The sequence below is a fragment of the Mangifera indica genome, chromosome 8 (genome assembly GCF_011075055.1).
Source record: "Mangifera indica cultivar Alphonso chromosome 8, CATAS_Mindica_2.1, whole genome shotgun sequence".
Taxonomy (NCBI): Eukaryota; Viridiplantae; Streptophyta; class Magnoliopsida; order Sapindales; family Anacardiaceae; genus Mangifera; species Mangifera indica.
Window position 1 is genome coordinate 10,890,094 of NC_058144.1, and position 20,383 is coordinate 10,910,476.

A 20,383-nucleotide genomic window follows, 5' to 3' on the forward strand; every position below is an offset into this window, starting at 1 on the left:
GACATCATCATAGCACAATGTAACGTAATTAAGCATCTAGTCCAGTCTCAATATGAATGCAACATCAGTTTAGGTATGTTTAACTCAATCTCTAATAAGAGTATATTAGTTTAGTTATGTCAAGCCTACTTTCAACTATTGCAAGAGATTGAGTTTTTAGCTTATTTCTAGAATATTCCAACTAATTGAGGTTGAGATAGTTGAGTATTGAGAGATACTCATAAAAGCCTAAGGTGATTGTGTATTGGGAGGCATCATTTATTGTATATTTAGTTATTAGGTTCTTTTTGTATCTATATAAAGGACACTTAGTATAACCAAATCAATCAAGCAATACTATCATTTTTTTAGCATAACTATAATTTTTCATTGTATTTTTTTATTTTTTGGCCTTCCATGTTTGTGAGTGTGCATTCGTTACTCTTATTTTATCATTATCTTTTCATCATTTTCGAGCAATGTTGAAGATAAGAGATTGATTTAACGAGAGTTTTAACAAAGTGTAATAAATGTGTGACAATTAGCCTATGACATAAAGGATGAGAAGAATGTCTCTATTAGCCTGATAAGTCATAAAATAGTGTGACACCCGCAAACTTCACCAAAGAATGTTAAATAAAATATTCATTTCTATTCTAGATGGTTCTAATTTTGTTTAATTCTATTTTTAATGTGTGTATATTATTTTTTTCAAAAATTTAAAAATCCTAATAAGATTCAAATTCTTATTCAGATTGCCTTATAATATTTTAAATTATAAATATTTAATTAATAATATTTATTTAGTTTTACAACCCTAATTCAAAATTATTCCTAGTTTTACAGTGGTTAACATCCTAATCTTGTATCCTTTAGTTTTAATTTTTTTTTCCTAACCCATATTTATTTTTTTTAAGTTTTAACAAATTGCATTTTAAACACGTATTATACGTGTTTACTATATATTACCATTTATAATACATTCAGTCATATTTTTAAAACTAAAATGTATAAAATGTGTATTTTATATGCTTATCTTATTAAGCTTGATCATATTGAATGTTTGTACTATATGTTACTAACAAAGGATAAAACGATGCTATTTTACAAAACACAAAATACCGTTATTTAAATAAAATATATAAAACTCAACCCAAACATTGAAAAGTTGTATTTATTTTTCTTTCAAACTCATATTTTTTTTAATTTTTTTTTTTTTAAAGGGACAATTCACATAAGTGATCTGATCAAGGTAAGAAACCTATTACTTACTATTTTGTCAAATTTATATTGAAATAATCCCGTAATGATAAATTTTGAACTTGATTGATAATACCTAAAACATAATGATCGAAATCACAATTACTATATTAGATAAGTGAGGTTTCACAAGTCTGATAAAAACTTGAACTCAAATTTTCTTCGTGGAAGTTTTAGTGTTTCACCAAATTTGCTAACTTTTGGGTATTGTGATATTTAATTAGCTATTTTATGTATTTGAAAAACTATAATTGAATATTGACTATTTATTGTATTTGAGAGAATTAATACTATTATTTGAAAATCTATTATATATGACGTTACTTTAGGTTTAATAAACAGTTAAATAATTTAATTTGAAATATTATGTTGATTTTAACCAAATGTTTCTTAAAAAGTGTTGAAATATTTTTAGAAATGTATATTTAATGATATATTGTATTAAATCTATGTATATATATATTTTATATTTTTTTTGAATCTGATTTTTATTAATATATTTTTAGAAACATTTTTTTAATCATTCACCATATATATATATATATATATAATTTTCATTTCATTTTTTCATGTTCTCATATTCATTAACTGGGTTATTAACTTAATTTAAATAGATTTTCTTCGTATTAATAATAAGAAAGACGGCTCCGTGACCGTAAGCGCACTATCAAATTAGGTAAATTTGCCTGTTTTTTCTGGATTTTCGCCTTGACTTAATGGGTAAGTCTAATTATACAATTTATTGTGAATGGCCTGTCTAACATTGCATTTCAGATCATTCAAACCAATCATTTGGCTGCTTTAAGCCAATAATCTTAACTTAACTAGATTATTAATTATAATAAGTTTAGAGATTATTATTATTTTAATTCAAAAATCACACAAATTTAGAAAAAAAACACGTAATGGTCTAAAAAGATTTTTTTTTTTTTTTAATTGGAAACCTCTACAATTGATTAGATTAGACATGTAAATACTTAGATATAATAATTAGATTTATAATTATATAGGGAAAGTTAAAGTTTAAAATGATTGTTAATTGCTTTAAAATTTATTTAAAAAAATTTAGAAAACATAAATGTTGTTAACTAAATAATTAAACTGATAAATTTAAAAAAATTGAAATTCTTTTTGAAATGGAGTATCAGTTGTTTGATTTCAACACACATTTATATCATCCAATTTGGAAAATCAAACAGAATTTCAAGTTAATCAGGAAAGTTGAAAACAAAAATAAAAATTAATTAAGTCAGGCAAGGAGGGATTAAGAAGAGGACTGATTTGATTTTCCAATCTGGATGATATAAATAAATAATGTCCTGTTTATTTCTTAACTCAAAATTTTATTTTCCTTTGAGTTTTCTTATTCTCTTCTCTGCTCTTAGAATCTTTCTCCTCAATTTCTAAAGCTAGAAGGTTAGAGTTATGGTATCGGAATTCACTCTTGCAAAGTAGTAAAATATAAATTTATTTTTTTGTTTTAGTTTCATGTTTTTTTTCGTCTCTCTAATTATGTTTTTAACACCAAGTAAACTTAGGGTTTAGGGTTTTTTTTTTTTTCTTGTTTTTTTTCATATTTTTGTGATTGTAATTAGAGGTGTATTATCTGCATAAATAATGAGTATAAATTTAGGTATAAATAATAATATATTATCACGTTATTGATTATTGTTTTATTTTTAATTCAAAATTATTCGATCATATAATGACATTATATTATTAATAAAACTATATGTATAACTTTATATATAAACAATGATAAATCACTATACAATTAGGTAATTTTAAATTAGAGATAAAATAATACGTAATTATATGATGAGATTTTATTATTTGTATACAAAGTTGTATATATTATTTGTATATATAACACTACTTTTATATTATTTGTGTATAAATTCATGTTTATTGTTTGTACATGTGGTTTTATGGTTGTAGTTAAGTATTGTTGTTATGGCTTTTGTATAGGAAACAAACCATGGAGAATGAGTGGAAAGCTGCTCTTACTCTTGTCCGCATGAACTCCTAGAAACTGGACAGTGAAACAGCACTTGCTTTGAATAATTTGATTAAATCCAAGAAAGAACTTACCAACTCAGATGAGTCTAAGGATTATAAACCCCCAGCCATTCTTCAGTTGCCAAGCCTGAGAGGGCTTATTCAAAAGTGTATTTGCAGCAAGCCCTTTGAAAAGCTTCTAACAAGAACCGATTGTCATTGAACAAAAATGATGTCCAAGAATGTTTAATTTGGATGTTGAATAAAGATGAGAATCTTGAGGCAGGAATACCTGTAACCACATATGATATGAAGGGGAAGACATACCCCATGATTTTTAAACTTTGGTGTTGCAAAGTTTATGTTCTCACCTCTGGATGGACAGAATTTGTACAGAAAAATAAGCTTACTGCTGAAGAAGATTTGATAACAATATAGATGTTTTGCCATGTCGAGAAGCAAAATCTTTGCTTTGTCATCAGTTCCAGGAAATCTACACAGCTTCCACAGCCAATGAACACTAGGAGGCTAAGGATTAATTGAGAACTGTGTCATTTGTTTAACTTAGAAAATGTTGTTTTAATTAACCAATAAATCCAGTGAAGACAGATTATGGATACAAATAAAAGTACTCGGCAAATTTATTAGCTCTTAATAAATCTGACATTACAATATATGATGGGGAGGCTATATTTTATGCAGTTGAAATCATATGCATCCAAATGCTTGATATGTTGTTATTTGTTGAGATGTTGAATGATGCAATGCAGAGGCTCATTAAGCTTGTTTTTGTGTTGAATCTTTGTTTTTTGCCTTCTCTTTTTGAAGCAAGTAAATTTTCTCCGCTTCAGGGACTGCTAGCATGATGGTGTCAAGTTTGAGATTCATTTCTTCAACTTTTTCCATTAGCCTATCATTTGTGAACATGCCAAGGCAAACACTTTGGATGGTTTCCCAGCTTTCAATTAGTGGTAAAGCTATAATCACTGCTGATCCAATTGTGCCCCAGGCTATGGCGACCACAGCCCAGAATGTGAAGTATCCCAAACTGAATTTCCCTGCATTGCGAGAGAAGTAAAATTAAAAAAACAGTTCAATTCAAAGAGATTGGTTAGGCTTAAATGCAGATTGCTAATGAAGTTGAAATTTGCCTGCTGGAAGAGAGAGAATAGGCCACAATATGACAATCACAATAGTGAAACCAACACCCCACTTCACTATCCATAATTTTGCTTTTATTAGTTTTTCCTCATTGAACTCTTCTTCTGGTAGCTCACTCTTTTCTTTTTCAACCACTGTGATCTGCTTTGTGGTATCCCAGTCATAATTTTGAGGCCACAAAAAACTACACACAGCATGAACAGCTCCTCCAGTGAGTATGGAAACAAGGTTTCCAGCAAGCATTGGGGCATTTCTACCAGTAGTGTCAAGGTTTATTCTGCCATATTCAATGGCTGTGACTGATAACCAAGTTACAATGCCAAGAACACAACCACTGATTGTTCCAACAATGGCTCCGATTGCATTCGCCTTCCTCCATAGAAGCATAAAAGCTATTGGGAGAACGGCTGAACCGATTAGCACTCCCATGGCCAGATACATCCAACCCAATGAAACTCCAGCCTTGTTCAGAATTACTGCTAACAATCCCATGAAACAACCAAAGCCTAATACAATTGCCCTTGAAACTTTGAGAATCTTTTTCCCACTTGCTTCTGGATTTATGTAAGTACGGTAGATATCATATGTACATAATGAGGAAACTGCAATTAGCTCAGAGGAGCCAGCAGATGTCACTGCCCTGTTCATTAACAAATGAGATAAATTCAAATTTTAAAAAAGATTCAACAATTGCCACTTAGTTCCAGTTTCAAGCTAGCTAAAATAAAGTTTTAACTTACATGAAAAGCATAATAAGAAGGAGAATTGATCCGGCTTTTCCCATCAAAGCAGTAGCAGTAGCAGGAGGAACAAGTCCATGGCCTGCCTCACTTGCTGTTAGTGGTAAATCAAGTGCAAGAGCTCCCAGACCAAGTGATGTTGCCAAAGAGAATGGCACTGCAAACCACACTAGTCCACCTAACAAGTATCCCTTGTGTGTTGATGAAGGCCTCGCGGCAATTGCACTCACCCAATATCCCTACACATTTTCATTTCAAGATTTTAGACATGCATAATCGATAATATGGTTTTTATTTTTCTGTAATGGAAGAGCTGGGAATTGTTGCAAAACACCATAGAATAGTGCTGAAGCTTACATTATCAATTGAAATAGTGCCAAAGCCGCCAACGATGTTTATGATTCCAAACACCAGGCCTCCAGAACTCAACATTGTTAAGTAAGAGCCTTTGTAATTACCGTTAACAGGGCCACAGGATTGCCCATCATGGGAAAATGGCTCTTTACATATTCTTGACTTACTTGCGACCTCCACCAGACGGTTGTATACTACACTGGGATTGCCAAGCTCATTGCTCGCCGTGTAAACAAGGTATACAAAGATGACTAATACGACATGCACTGAAACCAATCAAGCAACAAGAGAAACTCTCAAACTCACAAAAGTTATTATAGATGAAATATTGTATAGCTAATATGTACACAGAAAGGAAGAGTTCGAATGAAATTTGAGAGTACCAATAACAGAGTGAATATAGCTTGCCAAGAAGGTCGCTTTAAGTCCTCCTGCTAGAGTGTAGACAATGACTCCAAGTGGTATTAGAAAGCTAGCAGCATAAATGTTTACTCCAGTAAGAGCATTTACAACAGCCGAACCACCAAGGAGCAACAAAGCCGTCACTATGATATTTGTCAAGAGGCAGAAACCAAGAAAAACGAAATGTGCAGCAGTGCCCCAACTGAGTTAAAGAATAATATTTCAATATTGCATGTGTATATTTATCAAAATAATTAACTTTTATACAGTGCATAACATACCGGGCTTTGACAATTTCACAAACAGTATGGGCATGGGGAGCCTTTCTTTTAATCTCTATGGCCATTATACCAAACAAAAGTACCTGTTGATTAGCATACAGAATAATTTAAGTACCCAAATCTTCAATTTAAACATTTTTCGAAGTAAAAGGGAATAGTTTGAAACATGCCTGGATGGTGGCTCCACTTGCATACCAGAAGGGTCCACTCACTCCATACTCCCAAGCAACATTTGAACTTTGCAAAATTGTGGCAGCCCAAGTCCACTGCAAAATAAATCCACTATTTAGATGAATGTAAAATCTATCCAAATGTACATCATAAGGCATTTGCAGGTTGAAAAACTTTGCCTGGGATACAATGACACTGGCAATTAGCCCAGTTTTAACATTCCTGCCTGCAGTGTTAAACCATTCGGATGTGTGGCGAGACCCAAGATATCGCTTCTCCAGCCAAACCTGATATTTCCAGAGTTTGAAACGTTTAACAACAAACATGAACTTGTCATGAATATGAAGATGCCAATGCTGAAGTTACTAAAATTTAGTCCTGTAATATAACATGCTTGATTTGTAAGGTAAAACATCACATTTCTAGGCAGAAGTCTCCCTGGAGGCTGCTGGCTAAAATATTCATAGGATGTCTCTTCCGCTCTGTTACAATTTTGAAGTGAAAAGTAGCATGATAGATGCTTAAACAGTGACTAGAACAATACCGAAGAGAGAAAACAATTCAGGAAAGAGAAATAAATTAACTGATATACCAGAAAAGAGGTGAAGACCGCAAAGAAGGCGCCAAAACCAAGAATAACAGAGTAGCCAACGCCCTGATTCAACACAGTTTTTCCCTGGAAGAAACTGCTTTGTCTCACACATCCTTCTCCATCTTCAGAAACATGGTAATATTTTCCCGAAAAACTAAAAGGCGGGCACTGTGAAACCATGTTCCAATTCCTTCAGTTTCTTCTGAGCTCTCTTCAGTCGTCACTCAGTCACTACCACCTCTTTCTGTAACAAAACCCAAACCACTACTAGGGATATACAGAAGCTAAATTTTCTTGTTTCAGCAATTACAAATTAGGAATTATAACTCTATGCCTGCCCAATAATATCTTTGGCCATGATAACGTAGTATTTTTTGTCCAGTTTGGTAGCGGTTCATGTAATTTCAGTCCTCTGATTTGACAGGTGAACAAGGATTGATTTTGCCATACCCATTGGTGCTGGGTTGGCGCATTATTTTGACTTTAATGTTTCCCAAGTCAATTGTTAAGCTCGGAAAGGAACATCCATTTTTGTTTTCTTTCTATTGGGACATTCAGAAAGAAATGTCAGAGAGCTTAAGGAGAAGAATTTGATGAATGAAAAAGCCACGAATTTGAAAAACAGCCAACAGCAACTCTAAGGGCTTGGAGCTGCGTACTGTTGATTTTTGTATCCAGTTAACTCCCTTGCGGTTTGCCTAAAATTGAATCCTCTAACAATTTTAAAATAATAAAATTATATTTATTTATTTTAAATATACAAATAAATATTATTTTATATATATCATCCCATATATACTCTTTGCACAGTTTGCCTGTGAAAGCACAATTGTTGAACATGGAATGACTATATTATCCTTATAATTTACCTATCTTTGCAGAGTTTTTCGTCCACACATTTTTTTTGGTTTATCAAGAGAAAATTCATACCTGCACCGTACATGATCTCAATTTTTTCCATAGACAACACATCATAAAATATAACTTACTGGATCTGACAGAGACCCGAAAGCACTTTTTTCCACCTATTACTTTGCCACAAAAATCTGGCACTTCTACACAAAAATACGAAAACTTAAATTACCATATTACCTATAGATATTTTCTCAACTTTTTTCTTTCCAACTTTTCAAAAGCATGACTACCTTTTATATAAGGAAGAAGTGGTAGCAAAATGGACTTTCTAATACAAAATCTATTAATTTTTTAATACAGAAATCCCTTGAATTAAGCTAAGTCATACCTCTTAATTGCTAAAGATAAAAAAGTGAGTTATGTTTTCCCTAAATCTAGGAACCACGTCTCTTAGCTTTGTAACTAAATTTCTATCTAGTTCTAAGCCAACTAAATACACAAGTTTGAGTTAAAATGGGCTTCAAAAGAGTCTTGGGTGGATTGGGCTTGGAAAGACACCATGTGAAGCTTATTTTAGGCCGAAAAAGCAAACCAATCAAGGGATTCTTGAGTCCAACTAATAAGGTTATGCCCAAAAATGAAGTTGGACCAAAATTGAAAGTGCAATGCTTTATTTGGCTTGATATTTGCTAGTTCTCATTCTTATTAGCTTCAAAGGCTGCATGGAGACTTGAGGATGACTTAGAACCCAAAAATGACAATGAAGCCATGTATACATCATTCTTCTCGGGTTGAGAAGGATTTGTCTTCAAATCCTCAAGATGGTTATCCTCCACTTGCTGACCATTTTTAAGCAAGCTCTCTTTCTTGACTTCGTTTCCTTTAATAGCTTTATGAACTTGTTATGGACTAAGAGGAGTTACAGTGATAGTCTAGCTGTTGAATTTAAAGGAGTAAGTGTTCTTCTTGCCATCATGTTTCACTTCCTTATCAAATTGCCAAGGTCTTCCCAATAACAAGTGACAAGCATCCATAGAAATCACATCATGTAAAATCTTATCATTATAATGATTGCTAATGGAGAAGGAAATAAGCACCTGCCTTGCAACTTGTAGGCTGGTTCCATTACTTAACCATTGTAGTTTGTATGGTTGAGGGTGTGGCATGATGGATAACCCAAATTTGTTTACTAAGGTGGATGAGATCACATTTTCACAACTCTCACTATCAATAATTAAATAACACACTTTATCTCTAATAGTGCACCTTGATTGAAAAATATAGAGTCTTTGCTCTTCATGAGGAAGAGGCTTGGCATGCAAATCTCTTTTAATAACTAGCAACTCTCCTTCATCAGCTTCTTGTAGAATTGCCTCTTCTTCCTTATTGGCTTCATCACTTTCATGGTTGAAACTTCACTTTCTTCTTCTTTCTTGAATGGACTCTTCAATTGTTTGTATCTCCATCAAGGATAAAACTCTCTTGTTAGGGAATTTAGGTTGTAAGTGTCCATAGTGTTGGTATTTAAAGCACTTTTTATTAAAAAGGTTGATCTTCACCATATTAGACTTGTCCTTAGTTAGTTCCACCACTTTTTCCTTGCCTTTCTCCTTGGAAGAAGAATCAACAACATTTGTGTAGGATGGGAAACTTTTATGGAAGATAGTTCCCTTGGTAAAAAATATGCTTTTGTTAAATAATGTCCCTTTGGAGAATAACTTGGAAACCATAGGCTTCATGACCTTCTTTTGCTCCTCCACTTTAATAGCCAACTTACACACATAGTCAAAAGTGCAATATGGTTGCAACTCCACCATATGAGCAATGTCTTGATTCAATTCTCCAATAAATCTTGCAATGGTTTGCTCCTTTATTTATGGCAGCTCACTTCTCATCAATAGCTTCTCAAGTTCCCTTATATAATGCTCAACATTATCACTTCCTTGTTTGAGAGTGTGTAATTTGAGGTAAAGGTCTTGCTTATGATTGTCAAAAAGAAATCTCTTTTTCATAAGCTTCTTAAGTTTCCCCCAAGATCTAACTTTCTTTTTACCATCCCTTTCTCTTTATTTTTTTAAATTTTCCCACCACAAAGAAACATAGTCTTTAAACTTTAGGGTTGCTATTTTGCACTTTTTCTCATTTGAATAGCCTTTGTACTAAAAAACCCTTTCTATGGCATGCAACCAATCAACAAAATAATCTGGATCCATACTTTCCTCAAATTTCAGAATTTCAATTTTCAATCCTCTATCATCATCCTTATTACTCCTAGATGCCCTTTCTTGTTCTTCTTCACTTGAATTATCATGAAGCATCAGTTCCTCCTTAGTATGTCTAGGAAGAGGAGGGGAAGTTCTAATATGTCTTCTTGGATGATGCAATTGGGTTGAATGAGGCGGAGGTGGGGGGTATTTGGCTTTATGTTGAAGTTTGGGGTTGTGATAAGGGTGCTTAGCTTTGAGTGAGGGTCAAGTCTCTCATCATTGCATCATTTGGTCCCTAATGGCCTTAAGTTCTCCTTTGACCTTTTCCTTTAGTGTCATATAGGCAAATTCTCAAGAATAAGGAGGTGAGGAGAATGAGGATGAAGTTCTTTTATAAGACATTTTTGGTAATGGCTAATGGTTATAAGTATTTAAGGGTGGAGTGAGTATTGGTAAGTATTTAGGTTAAATAAGGTTCGCATTTAGGCAAAATGAAGGTTCTGTAAACAGTAACTTTTGGTGAACAGTAAATTCCAACAATAAATAGTAGCTTTAGGAGGTAGAAATCAGTTAATAAATCACACAAACACTCTAGGCTTTGATACCAAATGGTGCATTTCCATCAAGATAATGCAACAACACACAAACTCAATTTTGAAGATTATTATTGATTTGGCATAACAACAATTTGTCTTTTAATTTTAACCAATCAAATGACTTTCAAATCATGTAAATTATATATCATTGAAAAAAACATTCAAAGAACTTTCTAAAGGTATATAATATCAACCATAACTCAATCAACAAGACATTCAAAACTAGTTTCAAAGTTTGCTGGCAAAAACTAAAAATTGCAAAATCACAAACTGTAAACAGTAACCCGAGGCATACAACACACATTCAAATCTTCACACTTTGGATTTCAAGGGTAACAAGAAAAATAACTAAGGCATAAAGGAAATCTCACTAACCTTGGGATCTTCCACCACAAATTCTTCCACCAAAAATGAATTAGATAAAGGAAAATGGAGAAAGCCAACAAAACTTTGCTTCAAACTTTCATTATATCAAATTGTCTAAACTCTTATAAAAGCATGGCCACCTCTTGTATAGGAAGAAGTGGTAGCAAAATGGGCTTTCCAATGCAAAATCTATCAATTTTTTAATACAAAAATCCCTTGAATTAAGCTAAGTCATACCTCTTAGTTGCTAAAGACAAAAAGTAAGTTGCATTTATTTTACAGGATTTCTAGTACAAAAAGTGGTAGGATTAATCTTCGAAAAGAGACAACGTCAAATAATACACCACAATGAATTTGATGGAAGCACATGTTCTTAGCAAGATGCAAGAGCTGCATTAATAATTCAAGACAGGATACTGAAGTTGCTTGTGGTGTTGTGCAACTTTTTCAGTGTAAACTCTGGTGTCTATTTTGCAGCAAAGTGGGGCAAGTTCACTTCTTTCTCCCCATCAACCTTTGAAGAGAGTTGAAATCTTCCATGAAGCTCAAAATGTTGATATGGGGTCTTTCCACAAATATGTTTTGAGTTTTATATACCATATGGTATGCGTCAAAGTCATTCTTCAACTGAGAAACATGTTGATATTTATAGAATGATGGAAAGGGCATTCCATCACACAAGAACGAGGAGTCTAGAACGGAGTCGTTCCAAGCTAAGAATAACAATTTCAAGTGTCAAAATGATCGTTCCAACAAATTCGTTGCTATCCGTATCATAAGCATCTTAGTTGTTCCAAATATGTTTATAACACTAAAATTGTAGGAAGGAAAACAGGAGGAGAAACAAGTTTGTTCCATGAAGAACTAGCTAGGTTGTAGAGTTGAACAGATATTCCAACAAGCGGACTAAAGTTTTTTTTGTTGGAGCATTATTGTAATATTGGGTTACCTAGGTTATTAATCGTACTTAGTAAATTCATGTATTATACGTGTTTACTATATTTATTATTTTAAACACGTTCAATCGTATTTTTGAACTTTAAATATATAAAATGTGCATTTTATATGCTTGTCTTATTTAGCTTGACCGTATTAAACGTTTCTATTATACATTGTTGACAAAGGATAAAACAACGACGTTTTACAAAATACAAAACAATGTTATTTTAAATAAATATATAAAACCCAAATATTGATAAGTTGTGTTTTATTTTTCTTTCAAACTCTTTTTTTTTAAAATAATTTTTTTAAGAGCTTGCTAATACTTGGAAACGACAATTCAGATGAACTTGATTGATAATGCTTGGGACATAATGATCAGAGCCACAATTGCTACTTCGGATAAGTGAGGTTTCGAAAGTTTGATAGAGGCTCAAATGCAGATTGTCTCCCTAAAAGTTTTAGTATTCCACCAAATTTGCTAATTCCTTGGGTATTGTGATATTTAATTAGCTATTTTGTGTATTTAAAAGACTATAACTGAATATTGACTATGTATTGTATTTGAAAGAATTAATACTATAATTTGAAAATCGATTATATATGACATTATGTTAAGTCTATTGGGCAGTTAAGTAATTTGATTTGGCACGTTATGTTGATTTTAACCATATGTTTCATAAACAGTGCTAAAATTATTATTAATATTATTATATTTTTATAAATATATTTTTAAAGATATATTGTATTAAACTTGTATAAATATGTTTTATACTTTTTTCGTATCTAAATTTTATTAATGTATTTATAGAAATATTTTTTTTTATCATTCACCGTATATATATACCTATATAATTTCCATATAATTTTTTCATGTCCCATATTTATTAACTAGGGTACTAACTTAACATACGAGGGAAACCTAGTTTGCATGATGTAATCAATTTAAATATATTTTCTTCGTATTAATAAGAAGAAAGACGACTCCGTGATCGTAAGCGCACTTTCAAATTAGGTAAAATTAATATTTTGCAAATGTGGGTTGCTCTTTTCCTTTCTTTTTTTTTTTTTAATAGTAATTTTAGATAACTTTTCCTATCATTTTAAAAACTATTATTTTAATAATCTTAAATTGGGCATTTAGTAATATTATTTTTTATTTAAAATTAATATATTATTTAAATATTTAATTAAATCTATATAATTTTATTATTTATCTTAATTGTGGGTGCTACCTCAATTTCTATCACAAAATTATATATTATATCATAGGTGATAAATTATACACTTTAGCATAGTTCTGGATTTTTCATGAGCTCAAATTCAAACTTTAATTGAATAAATCTAATCTGAATTGATGATTTGGCTCTTTTTTATAAACAAGTTGAACTCAAATTTATCCAAATAATTAAATCTAAACTGATTTGAATTGAATTTGAATTAAATTATATTCAAATCAAGTTTGAGACTCAATTTATCTATCTCAATTTAATTTTTTTATATTTAAATTAATTTTAAATTGAACTGTATTTTTAATTTCAACCCAAATTAAACCCTACTCTCACGCAAGATTGCACCTTTAAGCCATGAGCCATTTTTTTGTATTAATTATATCAATTCATAATAATATTTAGACAAACAAATAATTATATCAAAATCAAATTCAATATTATGCCTATAAATCGTGTTTCATGACCCACCAAACGGCATCGTCTTGCTCAATCAAATAAGCACGTGGCCGTGGATGGGAGATTTTACGATGGACAACTGGAGGGCACTGACTCAGCTTCAGCCTCTCCACGCTCATGAATTTACAATACCGTAGGACGGAATAACGTTACCGTATGTTAACATTTTTCAAGAAAAAAAAATATTTTTTTAGTATAATCTGAGATTATTAGAATTTTAAAAAGAGTTGATCAAGATTCGGAATATTTCGATTAGACCATTCTCTTCTTTAATTGCTGCCTCCAAAATTGTGGTTCATATTCTGTTCAATTGCCGTCTTTTCGCTTAGCTTTCTTGTCACTCTTATTGCTTTTTGTGTTTCATCATTTTCCAACCATACAATTTACAATATCACTTTCCAATTATTCCAAATATTCAAAAATTTAATAAATTATAATATTTTTATGTGCTAGTATAATCCACCGTTGATTCTCAAAATCACATCAAAGCTAAGTGTATCATATTATAGGTGTAATTTTATGCAAGTTATTATAATCAATTATGAAATTTTGAAATAATAATAAATAAACCTAACATTGGTAAGTTAGAGTTTAAAATGATTGTTAATTGCCTTAAAATTTATTAATAAAAATTTAAAAAATATTAATGTAATTAACCCAATAATTAAACAGATAAATTTAATAAAGTTGAAATTCTCTTTAAACAGAATGCCAATTGTTTGATTTATCAATTTAGATTATCCTTGTCTAACAAAAAGTTGTCCCTAGCACTTCATTTGGATGATATAATTAATGTCCTTGACACTTCTTGTCTTCTCTGCTCAACCCACATTTGTATCATCCAAATTAGAAAATCAAACAGAATTTCAAGTTAATTAGGAAAGTTGACAAAAAAATAAAAATTAATTAAACGTGAGACAAGGAGAGTTTAAGAAAAGGACAGTTAAAAACAAAACCAAAAAAGAAATCATAATAATAACAGAGTGCCAGAGAAACGACAATTTACGAAAAGGAGTGAGGCCGGTGAAGAAAAAGAAGAATTTAAGAAAAATGGGTAGAGTTGAATAGTTGAATAATATAAGGTAAGATAAAATCATGTGTATTTATTTATTTTATATATATAAATAAATATATATTTGATATATATTATTAAATAATTAAATATTATAAATTATAATAAAACATTATGTTATATGTATATACGAAAAAACAGACTCTTTATTTCTTAACTCACAATTTAGTTGTCCCCTGAGTCTTCCTTCTTCTCTTATCTGCTCTTCGATTCTTTCCTCAATTTCTAAAGCTAGAAGGGGTAGTTTATTAGCTGGATTGACAAAGAAAGGCGACCCTACACTATGGCCATGCTTGATCACTATAAATATTTCCGAGTCTTCCTTCTTCTCTTATCTGCTCTTCGATTTTTTCTCCTCAATTTGTAAAGCTAGAAGGTTAGTGGTACTGTCTCCAAGTTCACTCTTGCAAAGTAGTAAAATATAAATTTATATTTTGTTTTAGTTTCAAGTATTGTTGTTATAGCTTTTGTACAGGAAAGAAACCATGGAGAATGAGCTAGGTGCTGTTGAAGTTCTTGCTGGTTGGAGACGCCAAAGACTAGACAATGAGTCACGCGATTATAAACCCCCAGCCATTCCTCAGGTGCCAAGCTTGAGAGGGCTTATTGACAAGCGTTTTTGCAGCGGGCCCTTTGAAAAGCTCCTAACAAGAACCGATTTGACACCCGCGCAAAGCCGATTGTTATTGAAAAAGGGTGATGTCCGAGAATGTCTAATTAAGTTGAATAAAGATGAGAATCTTAAGGACGGAATACCTGTAACCACATATGATATGGAGGGGAAGCAATACCCCATGGTTTTTAAACTTCGCAAATCTTATGTTCTCACCTGTGGATGGACAGCGTTTCTGCAGAAACATAAGCTTACAGCTGAAGAAGATTTGGTAACAATATGGATGTTTCTCCATGCCAAGACGCAAGAGCTCTGCTTCGTCATCGGTTCCAGGAAGGCTAAGGATTAATTGGTAACAATATGGTCATTAGTTTATGTTGAATGAATGCATCAGCAGCGGTTGAGTTCGTAAAAATCTGCTGATTATTTTTTATCAAGTCATTTTTAATTTTCTGTTATTGCCAGTAGCTAAAGTTTAGGAAGTTTATTGCTTTTATTTATATTTTTCTGTTGCAAACTTTTGTATTTAAGTAGATCATTCATTAATGAAATACGTAAAAAATCTTCTTTCTTCCAAGTTTCTTTTGTTCCATATATGCTCTCTTCCTCTTGTTAAGTTTAACTAAGTAAAAAATACCATCAGTTTAACTTAGAAAATGTTGTTTTAATTAACTAATATATCCTGTGAAGACAGATTATGGATACAAATAAAAGAACTCAGCCAAATTTTTTGTCAAAGCTCTTAATAAATCTGATATTACAATTTAAGTTTATGATGGGGAAGCCAAATTTTATACAGTTGAAATCATATGCATCCAAATGCCTGATATGATGTTATTTGTTGAGATGTCAACACAGGGGCTCATTAAGCTTGTTTTTGTGTTGAATCTTTGTTTTTTGCCTTCTCTCTCTGAAGCAAGTAAATTTTCTCGGCTTCAGGAACTGCTAGCATGACGGTGTCAAGTTTGAGATTCATTTCTTCAACGTTTTCCATTAGCCTACCATTTGTAAACATGCCCGGGCAAACACTTTGGATGGTTTCCCGGCTTTAAATTAGTGGTAAAGCTATGATCACTGCTGATCCAATTGTGCCCCATGCTATGGGTACAACAGCCCAGAATGTGCAGTATCCCAAACTGAATTTCCCCGCATTAAGAGATGAGTAAAAATTAAAAAACAGTTCAATTCAAACAGATTTGTTAGGCATTAAATGCAGATTGCTAATGAAGCTGAAATTTGCCTGCTGAAAGAGAGAGAATAGGCCACAATATGGCAATCACAACAGTGAAACCAACACCCCACTTCACTATCCATGATTTTGCTTTTATTTGTTTTTCCTCATTGTACCCTGCTTCTGGTAGCTCACTCTTTCTTTTTCAACCCAATGAAACTCCAGCCTTGTTCAGAATTACCGCTAACAATCCCATGAAACAACCAAAGCCAAATATCATTGCCCTTGAAACTTTGAGAATCTTTTTCCCACTTGCTTCTATGTAAGTACGGTAGATATCATATGTACATAATGAAGAAACTGCAATTAGCTCAGAGGAGCCAGCAGATGTCACTGCCCTGTTCATTAACAAATGAGCTAAATTCAAAGTTTAAAAAAGGTTCAACAATTGCCACTTAGTTCCAGTTTCAAGCTAGCTAAAATAAACTTTTAACTTACATGAAAAGCATAGTAAGAAGGAGAATTGATCCGGCTTTTCCCATCCAAGCAGTAGTAGTAGCAGGAGGAACAAGTCCATGGCCTGTCTCACTTGCTGTTAGTGGTAAATCAAGTGCAAGAGCTCCCAGACCAAGTGATGATGCCAAAGAGAATGGCACTGCAAACCACACCAGTCTACCTAACAAGTACACCTTGTGTGTTGGTGAAGGCCCCGCGACAATTGCACTCACCCAATATCCCTACACATTTTCATTTCAAGATTTTAGACATACATCATCGACAATATGGTTTTTATTTTCTGCAATTGATGAGCCGGGAGTTGTTGCAAAACACCATAGAATAGTGCTGAAGCTTACATTATCAACAAAAACAGTAAAAAGTTGCCAACGATGTTTATGATTCCAAACACAACCCCTCCAGAACTGAACACTGTTAATTGAGACCCCCTGTAATTACCATTAACAGGGCCACAGGATTGCCCATCGTGGGAAAATGGCTCTTTACATATTCTTGACTTGCTACCTCCGCTAGATGGTCGTATACCACTCTGTGACTGCCAAGCTCACCGCTTGCTGTGAAAACTAGGTACACAAATATGACTAATACAACATGCACTGAAACCAATCACGCAACAAAATTAACTCTAAAACTCAAAGAAGTTATCACGGATGAAATGTTGTATAGCTAATATGTACATAGAAAGGAAGAGTTCGAAAGAAGTTTGAGAATACCAATAACAGAGTGAATACAGCTTGCCAAGAAGGTGGCTTCAAGTCCTCCTGCTAGAGTGTAGACAATGACTCCAAGTGGCGTTAGAAAGCTAGCAGCATAAATGTTTACTCCGGTAAGAGCATTTACAACAGCCGAACCACCAAGGATCAACATAGCCGTCACTATGATATTTGTCAAGAAGCAGAAACCAAGAAAAACGAAATGTGCAGCAGTGCCCCAACTGAGTTAAAGAATAAGATTTCAATATTGCATGTGTATATTTATCAAAATTATGAACATTTATTCACAGTGTTGAAGTATTACATACCGGGCTTTGAGAATTTCACAAACAGTATGGCATGTGGAGCCTTTCCTTTAATCTCTATGGCCATTATACCAAACAAAAGTACCTGTTGATTAGCATACAAAACAATTTAAGTACCCAAATCTTCAATGTAAACATTTTTTAAAGTAAAAGGGAATAGTTTGAAACATGCCTGGATGGTGGCTCCACTTACATACCAGAAGGGTCCACTCACTCCATACTCCCAAGCAACATTGGAACTTTGCAAAATTGTGGCAGCCCATGTCCACTGCAAAATAAATCCACCATTTAGATGAATTTAAAATCTATCCAAAGTACATAAGGCAGTAGCAGGATGAAAAACGTTGCCTGGGATACAATCACACCGGCAATTAGCCTAGTTTTAACATTCCTGCCTGCAGTGTTAAACCATTCGGATGTGTGGCGAGACCCAACATATCGCTTCTCCAGCCAATATGCACACAGAAAGGAAGAGTTCAAAAGAAATTTGAGAATACCAATAACAGGGTGAATATAGCTTGCAAAGGAGGAGGCTTTAAGTCCTCCTGCTAAAGTGTAGACAATGGCTCCAATTGGTATTAGAAAGCTAGCAGCATGAATATTTACTCCAGTAAGAGCATTTACAACAGCCGAATCACCAAGGAGCAACACAGCCGTCACTATGATATTTGTCAAGAAGCAGAAACCAAGAAAAACGAAATGTGCAGCAGTGCCCCAACTGAGTTAAAGAATAAGATTTCAATATTGCATGTGTATATTTATCAAAATAATTAACTTTTATACAGTGTATAACATTCCGGGCTTTGACAATTTCACAAACAGTATGGGCATGGGGAGCCTTTCCTTTAATCTCTATGGCCATTATACCAAACAAAAGTACCTGTTGATTAGCATACAGAACAATTCAAGTACCCAAATCTTCAATGTAAACATTTTTTATCGTAAAAGGGAATAGTTTTAAACATGCCTGGATGGTGGCTCCACTTGCATACCAGAAGGGTCCACTCACTCCATACTCCCAAGCAACATTGGAACTTTGCAAAATTGTGGCAGCCCACGTCCACTGCAAAATAAATCCACTATTAAGATGAATTTAAAATCTATCCAAATGTACATAAGGCAGTTGAAGGATGTCAAACGTTGCCTGGGATACAATCACACCGGCAATTTGGCCAGTTTTAACATTCCTGCCTGCAGTGTTAAACCATTCAGATGTGTGACGAGACCCAACATGTCGCTTGTCCAGCCAAACCTGATAGTTCGAGAGTTTGAAACATTTTAACAAACAACATAAACTTGTGCTAGAAATGAAGATGTTAAAGCTACAGTTACTAAAATTTAGTCTTGTAATCGAACATGCTTGATTTGTGATGTAAAACATCACATTTCTAGGCAGGAAGTCTCCCTAGAGAGTGCTGGCCAAAATATTCGTAGCATGTTTTCCCGCTCAGTTCATAAAATTGTGAAGTGAATAGTAAAATGATAGGATGCTTAAACAGTGACCCCTCAAGCTAAACACACCACACTAGACAGAAATGTTGTAAGAGAGACTAAAACTCATATTCTTCTCCGTTTTATCAATCTAGCTACCCGGGCTACTAAAACAATATTGCAGAGAAAAAAAAATTTAGAAAAGAGAAGGAAATTGACTGACATACCAGAAAGGAGGTGAAGACCGCAAAGAAGGCGCCAAAACCAAGAATAACAGAGTAGCCGACGCCCTCATTCAACACAGCTTTTCCCTGGAAGAAACTGCTCTGTCTCACACACCCTTCTCCATCTTCAGAAACATGGTAATATTTTCCCGAGAAACTAAAAGGTGGACACTGTGAACCCATCTTCCAATTCCTTCTGAGCTCTCTTCAGTCGTCACTCAGTCACCACCATCTCTTTCTGTAACAAAATCTAAACCACTATACGGATATACAGAAGCTAAATTTTCTTGTTTTAGCAATTACAAATTAAGAATTATAACTCTATGCCTGCCTAATAATCTCTTTGGCCAGAGACGAATCTCTCGGATGACCCATGATTACCCTTTATTTTAACGTAGTATTTTGTCCAGACTGAAACCGGTTCATGTAATTTTGGTCCTTTGATTTGACAGGTGGACAAGAATTGAGGCTCCCATTCCAATTGGGTTGGCGTATTATTTTGACTTTAATGTTTCCCAAGTCAACTGTTAGGCTAGAAAAGGAATATCCATTTTTGTTTTCTTTCTATTGGGACATTCAGAAAGAAATGTGAAAGAGCTTTTGAAAAGAGAAGAAAATGGTGAATGAGAAATCTAGGCCCGGTAGGTTTGGGTCTGAAATTTATTTCCTAATTCAGCTCTGGTGATGATAAGTTGAGTATGGAGTATGGTTAGTCAATTTTTTCCTGAATTAAAAAAAAAAAAAACCAA

At 33.2% G+C, this 20,383-nt stretch overlaps 1 protein-coding gene and 1 pseudogene across 1 annotated transcript; both read right to left on the reverse strand.

The window, feature by feature from the left end:
• Positions 1 to 3,854: 3,854 nt before the first annotated feature.
• On the reverse strand, positions 3,855 to 7,256 carry LOC123224105 (urea-proton symporter DUR3-like). The gene is made up of 9 exons (XM_044647637.1): positions 6,939 to 7,256; positions 6,526 to 6,633; positions 6,346 to 6,441; positions 6,176 to 6,258; positions 5,876 to 6,096; positions 5,496 to 5,758; positions 5,139 to 5,377; positions 4,389 to 5,038; positions 3,855 to 4,295 (listed from the first exon to the last, which is right to left on the reverse strand). The coding sequence occupies exons 1-9, from the start codon at positions 7,116 to 7,118 to the stop codon at positions 4,015 to 4,017; spliced, it is 2,121 nt and encodes a 706-aa protein (XP_044503572.1). The 5' UTR covers positions 7,119 to 7,256; the 3' UTR covers positions 3,855 to 4,014.
• A 9,073-nt stretch (positions 7,257 to 16,329) lies between these two features.
• LOC123224108 lies at positions 16,330 to 20,110 on the reverse strand (annotated as a pseudogene).
• Positions 20,111 to 20,383: the final 273 nt, after the last annotated feature.

Coding starts and splice junctions, on each gene's coding strand:
- LOC123224105 (XM_044647637.1), bottom strand. CDS start 7,118: ATGGTTTCACAGTGCCCGCCTTTTAGTTTTTCGGGAAAATATTACCAT. Junction 6,442..6,525: donor CCAGTGTCATTGTATCCCAG/GCAAAGTTTTTC, acceptor TTTATTTTGCAG/TGGACTTGGGCTGCCACAAT. Junction 5,378..5,495: donor GCACTATTTCAATTGATAAT/GTAAGCTTCAGC, acceptor GAAAATGTGTAG/GGATATTGGGTGAGTGCAAT.